Below are 11377 nucleotides of genomic sequence, written 5' to 3' on the forward strand. Positions count from 1 at the left end.
ACTGTGGACTAGATATCCCAGAGGCACCTGGAAGCAGGAAGAGTAAGTGATGAGCAACCCTGCAGAGTCCCGCTGCTGTGATTGTGGACTGCAAATCCCAGAGACCTTGGGGACAGCAGGAACAGGAAGTGAACACACAGCCAGAGAGCCATGCACTAGCACTTGGTTTAATGACCTAGTACTCTGCATATTACTTCTGACCTGAGCCACTGCAGGCATGTGGCTGCATTTTCCTGAATCAAAAGTAAATGTCTGCTTACTTGTTAGTCAGTTTAATCTCTGCAGTTTAGACTAACCTGCAAAGACTGAATCAATTCAGCTTTGGGCTTTTTGATGGGCTGTTCTTAGCTCTAGGGTTCGGTATTTGATCAGTCAAATAAAGCTCAGTCAATAGATCAGTCAAATATTGGTCAAAAATTGTAAAAACAACTACCAATAAGCCCAAATAATATACAGAAAAAGCACAAATGTTCCATTAAGAAATGTGTCAAAAAAAAATAAAAAATCATATTTCTGTAAAAAAAATCTCCAAAATTGTAGTTTTTCTTGTAAAAATGCTATAATCCTTGACCAGTCAAAAACTATGCAGTCACTTAACCAGTCATTGAAAATATTTGACCAGTCAATTAACTGGTTTGCTAACCCTAGTAACAACAAAGATTCTGGATCACTACATGTAATGTGACACATCCTGAAAGTGTGGATTATAATGAACACAGGCAGTTTACATACCTCTTACAGGATTTTTTTGTAAGTGATCCTTTAAAATTTAAAAAAACTTGTCTAATATAACAGGACCTCTCTTTATCTTGGAGATATATATATACTTGACTCCATTAACATGATATCTGAATACTTCTCAGTCCTAATATGCTTACCTAATCCGGTAGAAAAGGGTCTGTTTTACAGAACGGAAACCAAGGCATTATTAGAGAGACTAAGGGCAAGATCTTCCAAGACATTTAAATATGGGATTCTTATTAACTTAGGCACTTCAGTGGGTGTTACATGCCTAAATACATCACAGCTTAAGTGATTCATCCAGGGTCATACAGAAAGACTGCTGTAGAAGCAGCTCTCCCACATCCCAGCTTCGCATCCTCACTACTGAATCTTCCTTTCCATTAGAATTGTTTGGTATATTCCATATTATTCCATATGCCAACCTACTATACAGCTAGGTTTAGACTAACATAGAGTGCTCATAGACAGAGTGACTGAGCTCGGCTAAACTGGGGCAACATTATGCTTTTTGTAATACCCAAGCAACTTTGGGCCAGACCCTATTCAGTGCCTAATTAGATCCCTCAGGGTGACCTTTTCTTGCTCCGATCCCCAAAGAAGCATTAACTCACCTGCTTTTGTAACATATCATCATGTTAGTTTTAAGATGAAATCACAGGAAATAGCAAGAAAGAGAACAATCTGTATAAACTGTTTTCCAGGGATCCAAGCAGAAATCAACTTAGATCTCGCTAAGGTGCCTAATAGGTGGAGTAGGAGCTGGCCTTTTAAATATACGCCAGCTCTTCATCTGGGCCAAATTCAAGGAATTTAGGTAACCTAGTCATTTTTATTAGGAATTTATGAGGGTTTCCTTGGTTATCCTATGTGTGTCCTACTTGTGTTTTCAGTACCCTCATGCACATCTAATTTACTACTTCTGCCAATTTCTGCTGAGTGAGAAATTTTTAAATCCTTGCCATCTTATACAAGACCCAGTTTTGAGCTCTACACACACAGTAATTTACTGGCCTCATTCCCAGTGGCTATTCTACCATGTTAAAATATTTTCCTTCTATAGAAAGATGATTCGGTTCGTATATGCATGTTCTTACATTTATAAGCAGGTTTCCTCCTATGAATCAGAACCCCCTGAAATGCAATAAAAAGGGGGAAATGTGGCAGATGGCACATAGAAAAAAACAATATTGCAGAACAATGAAGAATTTTGATCAAATGCAGCAGGTCAAATCTCTGCTCTTACAGTGTAATGAGACCCATTAAGCACAGGACTAAATAGAAATTAGACCCTAATGCGTATGGCACAGCATAGGTAAGGTACTGTGTGACCAGATAGAAGTGCAATTGAAAAAATTATCCTGGATGTATTCATGTAGGGAGTTTTCTCATATGAAGCATCTTTTAAAGGAGGATCTGTGCTATCTTATTGCCTGAGGAGAATTTATTTCAATGTAACAGCTTCTGAAAGAATCATAATCCCTTCCTTTAAGTTCATAGCTGTGAAACCTTTGAAGCACCTGAGATCTAGTTCTTTTGCATATGGTTGAGCATATTTTTTATCCTTGAATCTTTCTTTAGGCATGTAGATGAGCAGATCTGTCACCAAATGTACAAAGGCTGATATAATTACCTTTCCAGTATCCAAGTATATTGCTGCTAAATATGTTTACTGCTAGTAGGGATGACACACGTGAGTTCAAGTTTTCTCATAGTAGGATTGACACGTATGAGTTTCAGTTCTTATGTTCTGTGGACAACTCTTACAACTTTTCTTAATAAAAGAAGTAGAACTACTTTATCACTTGGTTGCTACCTAACATGAAATTACGGTAATGATTGCAAAACTGCTATGCATTCAAAAGAAGCTATGAAAAGAATAAGCAGACAAGGAACATAGTGACTTGCTAGATAACAATATGGAGTATAGCCTTGAAAGAAACTGGACGGAGCTGTTAACTTCAAGGATTCTGCTTCCAAAGATTTGCAAACCACATATGGTCACAACTGGAATTACTGGGACAAATTACTGCAGGCAATTAATTTGTCCTGATTACTCAGGAATGTAGGGAGGCATGTAGGGAATGTAGGGAGGGAACAGAGATACCAGGGGCTGTGCAGGTAAGTGTAACAGGGCAAAAGCTGATATAGAAACAATCTAGAGGCAAAGTCTATAGCAATTTACTGCTTCTAGGATCCGCATGTGAAAGACGGGTGCACTAGATATGCACGTTGTTTATTTTACTGTCTAAGAAAAGTTTCCTTTAAAATGTTTTTATTCTAAAAAAATGATACTTTGTTTTAAGGAGGCTGCTTGGTCGCTGATTACTTCAGTCAGCCCCAAAAGGAACAGAATGGCTGTCTGGGCATATATCAGACTTGCTGATGTAAAACAGGGGTGATATGCAGGGGATTGTAATCCAAGGCCTGGTACGAAAAGAATCAAAACGGGTGAACTCAGGAAGACCAGAAAGGGACAGAGCTAGTGTTGGCCCCAGAATTGTGGCAATGAATATACAACACAGATAGGAAAACTAGAGGAATCATTTTTCAGTCAGAGGAAATGAGTGAAATGTCATATATGGTTGAATTGCAATGGCAAAACAGTAGCCCTAAACCCATTCTTATCTGTCTTTGAGTTGATGAGTTATCCAGTCCGGAATAGTTTTTCGGATATATCAGTTTCACAGGTTTTTATGGCCAGAAAAAAAAATCATGTAAGGTGATCTCCCATATAAGAGAAACCATTGAATTTCATCAGTAAGCCCTGTAAAGGGGGAGGCGAGTGAGTGTTATAAAACTCAGTCATTTGTACCTCTAACTCAGGTCTTGTAATTGAGGACTACAGGTGATGTATAGCTAAGAAACACAAAGGAGTGTGAATGACTCGGAAAAAATGACAGGGAAGAAACTGAGCATTCATACTTTTCAGCAATGTTATAGAAGGTACATTCTTCTCCAGGACATTACCCTGAGCTGGAAAGCCCTGGCTATGTAACTTCTTAGCTAATGTGGTAGCCACAAGCCGGTTATAACCCTTTCTTCGGTGCTCCAGAAGGGTATAACCATGAATCATGGTGGCAAACTGGTCAGTTAGACCCCAAGAGATGGGCTGTCCATTGTCATCCAAGACACAGATGCTGGGGAAGCAGCAAATGAGGTTAGCAAGGTACCTCCGGCATTGCTCAGTGCCTCCCCGTGACCAGGTTTCGCTGAGCAGGCTGGCATGGGAGATATCCAGATAAGCCAGTCTCGGTGCTGGGTCCATCCTGGGAAAAGTACAGGAAAGCAATTGGACACATTATTGGAAAAAATGGGGCATCAGTAGCATCTGAGCATGGGAGTTAAGCCTCTGAATCAGAACTTCCTAGACCTTAAATGCTGGAGGCTGCTAATGAGAGGAACTGGGGGAAAGCCCTGGTCATAACCAGTTCAGTCTCCCTTTCAGCATCCATCCCACAACTGAGAGACACAGGATAAGGACAAGATGGACCTGTGGTCTGAATCAGCAAAAGGCAGTTATATTATTCTGTTACTTAAAGGCATTAGGAAATTATAAACCTACAGTTCTGAGAGCAAGGGGAATTTAAAACCATTGTTCTCAATATGAATGGGTTTTCCATTCCACTGCACAAAAAAAAAAAAAAAAGCAGAATAAAAGAAGATTGGGTAGGCTAGGCTAGCTGCTTGAGAGAAATAGTACCATTGTTACTGAAGAAGTCCAGTTTTTATCTACCCAATGGCCAAGTAAGGATTATGCTTGAGCCCCCAAGTGCAATCTAGTAGTCAATGCACAGGTTTTAAATGTCCTTCAGGCATGATTTTAATTACAGCATTTTCAGTACAAAAAATGTTTGTTGGACTGCACCAATCCAGAACCTGGTAGAGGGAGCTGGAGATGTGTCTGAATTAAACTTTAATCATAGCGGACACATAGCAACATGCTTTACGGTCTCTTAAAGCCAAATGTATACAATTCTCTATTCTCTTTCCCGCCATGCCTTGGATGCAGGGGAAAGCTTTGGGAGTGCTCAGTGAATTCTGAATCCACTACTGAGAAATTACATCTAGGAAAAAGAAAGCCTTTGTTTCTTATGAACACTGCAAAATGGTGCTGTCTCACAGACATCCAACCTGTGGAGGGACCATGAGAAAAGATAGGCTCCAAAGCGGTGTTGGAAGGTCCCTGCCCGTGGAAAAATACATCTATTTCTTAATATTAGGGCATCAATAAAAAAGGGAAAGATGAAAAGAGAACAGGCTTCTGGAACTCATGCATGTGACAAGGGAAAAGAAAGAGGGAAGATATTTATTCTGGAAGATAAAATAGCAGAAGAGTGATATAGGTCAATAAAAAGATGGATAAGAAAATGGAACTTTTACACCTCCAGCCCTCCATTGTATCAGTTTTCATGTAGCATTTGGTTTAATGACCTAGTAGTCTGCATATTACTATTTCAATAGCAGCATGGAAGGATGCAATTAGACATACTGAAGTCTGACGTCCGGCAGTGTGTCAGGGTCTAGGTGGATAACCATCTGGAAGGAGGATACTTTCACATCAACCTGCTTAGACCTAGCAACAGCTATGGATGTTTCATATATTCCTGCCTGGAGCCCTGTGTGTACAAAGAGAAATATGGAAAATCAAGGCTTGGATTCATTGGTTCATCTGACGTCTTTAAAGGTCTCGGTGTTATTCAAAATGTCCACCCCCTTCTACACCTTCTTCTTGACTTCATGGATGTCAAGGCCAAAAAAGGGCCATCACAGCATCTATATAGGATTTTCTGCCCAGCATATGTCAGACCCTCACACAGTAATTTTATCTCTAGCTCTTGCCTCCTATTGAGTTATAATATGATTTTAGAAAGACATCGAGTCATGACTGTAAGATTTAAATGGGCAGAGTATCCACCTGACCCCTAGCTAAGTTAAACATATGCACATCATGTCTCCTCTGAACTTGTCGAGCTTCAGCTTCCAACCCCCGGGTCTCATTATGTCTTTATTTACTGGATTAAAGAGCCATCTACTACTGTCATGTGACTTGTTAGTTAGCCAAACATTCTCTAGGGATCTGTGGCTTTAACTGAGAACAGACTATGAAAAAAATGAACATCTTGTGAAACAAGGATTTGGACCCATATAACTGAAGGCAGAATTTGACCAAATGACAGAGAAACCTACAGGAGGCATGAAATGCAAAAGCCAGAAAGGTTGTGCCTGACTCACTTCTTTCCTGCATCCTGCGTTTCACATCTTTACAAGGAATCCTTATCCAAAATGCAGTGGCATGGTCTATTTTCCCCTAGAATGTTTTACATCAGTTTATACCCTGTAGCTGAAAGATCTGTCCCCAGTTGATGGTGTCTCTCTCTTCTAGTAGCTCCCGGTAAGCCTGTAGGTCTTTGTAGAAAACTGCATATGCATTGGTGTAATGGTCACAGTCATCCACCTCCTTCTCGATAGAAGAATAAATTAAATTGCTAAGAAACATTCTTCCTTTACCCCTTATCTAATAAATCAAAGCTCAGAGACATCCCAATCAAAGATCCAATAATCAGATCTTCAAGGCTTCTCGAATTAGAACATTCTTTTGGGGTATTTTTATGGTGGAAAGTAGTTAAGTAATTCCACAGTGAATGTCAAAATCAGGTAGAAAAACAGATATTCATTGTTATTCATATCCCTGCAACAGCTTATAGTTGTGTAGGACGAAAGACCTCACCTTTCCAAGCTAACCACCTACCCTGAGCCCAGTGGCAGCTTCTTAAGGCTCCTGGATATTGGGTGCATTTTCCTGCCAGCTGCTTCTGGTCCCTTTGTCTGTCTTGTAGAGATGAGCCTAAACCAGCCCTGGAAGAGCCCACTGATGTTACTGGGCATCACAGGATTAACTTAACCTGCTACATTTATCTCTGCAAGTCCCACTAATGAGAAACATGTGGGTTCCCAGGACTGAGCCAAGGACATGTCTACAGCACAGAGTTACCATGGTAGGAGGGAGCATGCTCAGAACACACTGTGCTACTGATAGGTGGCAGAAAGGGGGAGCTAACAGGGATTAGCCCCCCCAAATGCGGGGCAGCGGTATGGCCCCGCAGGCTTCCGGCGGCTGCAGGAGACACGGGGAGGGGTACGCACACGGCAATGAGGGAGGGAGTGGGGCTCCAGGCACTGCACAGCCAGGGTGGGGTGAGGCAGGGCATGAGACACGGCTATGAGCTGTGGGGGCACAGCCCCATGGGGCATGGGGGGCATGGCCCTGCTGCTACATGTACCCCGGGAAGTATTGGAGCATGTGCCCCCAGATCTTCACAGGGAAGGGCAGGCTACCACTGCAGGCTGGGGCTGGGTTGCACTGGATTCTTCCCAGTGGGGGGTGGAAGGGGGGACTGGGCTAGGCTGTGCTTGGGGCAGGCAGCAGTGACCCTGGGAGGGGGGCTATGGCTGGAGGAGGCTGCAGCCACCCCAAATTCACCATAGCCCCCCAAGCCCCCCTCCCAGCACTGCCGCTGCCTGCCCCAAGTGCAGCATTGCCCAACCCACCACTGGGAAGAGCCCGGCACAGCCCCGGCCCCAGCCCACAGTGGCAGCCTGCCCTGCCCCATGCACAGGTCCAGGGCACATGCCCTCCCAGGGTGCGTGCAGCAGCAGGAGCCGCCACCGCCTCCCCACGTCCCCACAGCTCGCAGCTTTATCCCATGCCCTGCCCTGGCTGTGCAGGGCCTGCCCCAACCCCACTCCCTCCCACCCCTTCCCCCAGACTTACCTGCTGCAGGGGCATGTGTACGCATACATGCGCATGATCAGCCCCCCCAAATAATTTTGTCTCCCTACACCTATGGTGCTGCTGCATACCAGCCACTCTCCTGAACCAGAACCAGTGTAGTCATTTTCACAAAACTGCAGGTGAGCTAATTTACACAACTTCAGGTTCAAGTAGCAACACACACCGAGCATTGTTGCATGCTGAAGCATGCTGCTGACTGCCATGGTAAGCTTGTGGTGTAGCCATACTCCACCAAGTGTTAGAGAGTGCAGGTTTTGCTCTGTACTTCTTCCTCAGGGTGTATGCCCACCCAAATCTTCCAAGATGCTAATAGAAGAGACAGTCACAACAAGATCCACACCTTGTAAGCTTCTCTGGAACTTGGACTAAAACCAGTTGGATCTACCTCCCTCTGTCGCCGGGTAATGACAGCTTTGAAATCTGGCCATGAATCCACCACGACTTCCTTCCTGAAGGGATTCCCTCGGTTTATGTTCATCACAGCTCCATAAACCTGCCAGATAAAAGCCAAAGATAAAGGAACCAGTTTGAGGCTTGCCCTTGGACACCCAGCACATACAGCCATACAGAGTGACAGAAGACGACGCTGAAAAAAACCCTAGGCTGCACCCAGATGTGCAGGCATGTCCAATTTGTGGTGCCACACTTGCATGCAAACTTGCATGCATGCTGACTACTGGGTTACACTACTATCAGATGATAGCTTCCCTGACTAGCATAACTAGTCCTACGCTAGTTGTGGGGGAGGTCCTGTTCTTAAGGAATGTGAATTTGGGTTTCTAAAAGTTACCAGATGGACAACTCCGGAGACTGAAACTTTACATTCTGTGTGGCACCACAAGCAGCACACCTGGAATGTTAAAACGTGCCCTGCATTGCAATATTGCAGCAGAGGGGCAAATTTTCTACTGGGAAATCCCAGTAGAAAAAACAAATGCCACAAAAAAACTGGCATGTGTACACTACTCTCACGTGCACCAGCAGACACAGAGGTCCTCCTGCGAGATGCTGTGGCCAAAACATCTCCACTCCCTTAGTTGTCCCCTGGCTCCTCCAGCATGCCTGGAGGCAGGAGGAGTGGGGAAAGGGCAATTTCCCCAAAGCAGGGCAATTTGCCCCACACCAAAGCGCACGTGCAAGGGCATACACTGCAGCACAAATCTGTGCTGCTGCTATTTTTGCCACTGCAAGTGCACACCCCTGCATGTGAGGATGCACCCGTATTCTCTGTTGATCAGCCACAAAAAGGAAATGCCCAAACTATACACACTAACCACTGGGTTATACCCAGTGCTATCGGATGATAGCTTCCCTGACTAGCATAACTAGTCCTATGCTAGTTGTGAGGGAGGGGAGGTCCTGTTCTTAAGGAATGTGACTTTGGGATTCTAAAAGTTACCAGATGGACAACCCTGGAGACTGCAACATGATACTCACCCCCAGGACAAAAACTGTATAACGCCCAGAGGGGTGGTTAGCCATCTTCGCCTTAAGTCAGGCAAAAGGCAGACCAGGCTGGCACCTTAGGGCATGTCCAGATGAGCGCACACATGCATTTCCCTGGGGACAAACAGCAGTGGCACATAGTTGTACTGCTGTTACATTTCCCTGGGGAATGCCAATGCAGACATGCTCTGGCGCCCAGCAAGTTACCCTGGGTGGGGTATGGGAGGCTGGAGCCAGCACCTGAGCTGGTCTCTGCAGCCTTACCTGAGGTCCTGGGGGCATACTGCAGCTCCAGCAGTGGTGACCCAGGCACATGGAGCCTGGCTGGCAGCCAGAGCGTGGCTCTGGCCAGCCAGGCTCTGGTTTTGGGTGGCATATGCTGCTGCCATGTGCGCTGCCTTGCTTTTTTTTTTTTTGGGGAGGGGGTGTTTACACCAGGATGTCCTAGCATAAAAAAACCCCACTGTGCTGCAAATTAACAGTGTAGCGAATAACTGCATGTGCAGCCCGTGTGGTTTCCAATGCTTGTCTGGACACACCCTTACTAACTCATTCATAGATCCTAAGTTTTTATGGGTAATGTCCTGCTTTGTCAGATGCTATAAATGCACTTGCAGAGAGCAGGGGTACTATATAGAAAGGAATAAAATCATTTAAATACAAGGAGAGGGGGAGGAAAGGGAGAGGGCCCTGCTGAGCGAGGAGAAGATAAGTTGAAGAAATCAAAAGTAGTAAACAAAGCAATTCATCCATTGACAGTCATAGGGGTTATAAAAAATAGTCCAGGTCATGTGAATTTGAGCTCTTAATCCAGACATAAGAGTTATAAAAAATAGTCTAGGTAATGGGATAAGAATCTAGAGCAGTGTTTCCCAAACTTTTCTTCAGCATGACCCCATTTATGGCCCCATTTCCTCACCATGACCCCATTTCCTCAGCATGGCACCTCACTCCCAACCCACAGCTCCACTCCCACAACCCCATCTGCTGATGGTGTGACCCACAGTTTGGGAACCACTGATCTAGAGTCTCTTTTGAGAACATAATTAACATGACCCAGTCTGTGGATGATTTCTTGTTCCACAATTTCCTATTCGGGATGGAGTTTAGACATAGGTGACGCATGCCTCCTGAGGCAAGGGGGGTGCACAGCAATGGCAGACCAAGTAAGGACTGCCTGCAGGTGGCCACGGTGGTGTCAGTGGTGGTGGGGGGTGTCCCCCAACAGCCAATCGGCCAATGGCATGCCAGAAGTGCCAGTAGCACTTCTTCGGGGGGTGCACCAGCACTCTGCCTGCCCCCCTACCCATCATTTTAGCCAAGAGTGCTCGCTTTCAGGGGGGCACCAGTGCTCTCAGGGGGTGCACATGCACCCCCTCTGAATGCTCTATGTGTCACCTATGGTTTTAGAAGTTTTGTTGTTTAAGAACAGCTACTGTGAGGTCAGTGAAGGACTTTCGGGGGAGGTTAAAATGAACGCCGTGTGCCCCTGGAGGCTGGGAGGGCATGGCAACCGCCCACAGGCAGCGGCGATGGTGGTAATGATGGGGGCATGCCAGTGGTGACCTCCTGCAGTCAACCATGGCAGTGTCAGCAGCAGGGGTCGACCCACCAGGGAGCTTGCACAGGCAGCCACAGTGGTCTCAGCAGCAGGTGCGGGGGGCCGTGGCAAGCACCAAGCAGAGGTCGGTGACCACCCACAGATGCCACCAGCAGTGGCAATGGTGGCCTGTGGCGATGGTTATTGCCTGCAGACACCGCCAGCCATGTTAGCAGCGAGGGGCTGGGGGTGGCGAGCTGCAGGGGTGCATCACCAAGCTCAGGGGGTGCACGTGCACCCCCTATGCATCGCCAATGGAGGTTAAAGTGTTCAGCCACTGGATTTTGTATCTTTCTGGATTTGATGCCAAATCAGTATAGAAGGAGCAGTAATTGCAAAGAAGTTTCACCCTACCCTGCTTCCATCTTGCATAACGTTCTGATTCCCCAAATGAAATGGCACAGAAAAGGTGCAGATTAGATCTGTGTTACCTTCAGGGACTCAGGGAAGCTCCCCATTAATATTTTTTCTAATAGCTGTAGCTTTGTGGAACATTTCAGTACTGGCATCTTTCCAAAAGCATTTAGCAGAAGCCTGGGTAGAAACAGATATAAAACAGCACAGTGTAGCCAGCTGTCATTACAACAACATGCGGGGAGAGGCTGACTAAAGCAGATAATTGCACACTCTGTAATAGATAATTGCTCTGGAAATACCTGATAATCACCTACTGCAGCGTTTTTGTACGAAGTGTATTTTGGGACTCAAATTTCTTTGTCAATAGAGTGGATTTAGTGCTACATTTGAGAAGGAAGAATGCCTAGTGGTTAGAGCTGTTGACCCCCCCCCCCCCC

At 45.3% G+C, this 11377-nt stretch overlaps 1 protein-coding gene across 2 annotated transcripts; it reads right to left on the reverse strand.

Moving 5' to 3' along the window:
* Positions 1–1823: 1823 nt before the first annotated feature.
* GLYATL3 (glycine-N-acyltransferase like 3) lies at positions 1824–11275 on the reverse strand. Of its 2 annotated transcripts, none has more exons than XM_019520956.1 (6): positions 11240–11275; positions 11015–11117; positions 7923–8030; positions 6079–6202; positions 5234–5360; positions 1824–4010 (listed from the first exon to the last, which is right to left on the reverse strand). In XM_019520956.1, exons 2-6 carry the CDS (start codon positions 11090–11092, stop codon positions 3584–3586), a joined length of 864 nt encoding a protein of 287 aa, XP_019376501.1. In that variant the 5' UTR covers positions 11093–11117; positions 11240–11275; the 3' UTR covers positions 1824–3583. The 2 variants fall into 2 exon arrangements, with proteins under 2 accessions (XP_019376501.1, XP_019376500.1); XM_019520955.1 differs by having other exon boundaries at positions 6079–6205.
* Between the last annotated feature and the right edge of the window lie 102 nt (positions 11276–11377).

The sequence above is a fragment of the Gavialis gangeticus genome, unplaced genomic scaffold (assembly GCF_001723915.1).
Source record: "Gavialis gangeticus isolate Ggan-Ray unplaced genomic scaffold, GavGan_comp1, whole genome shotgun sequence".
NCBI lineage: Eukaryota > Metazoa > Chordata > Crocodylia > Gavialidae > Gavialis > Gavialis gangeticus.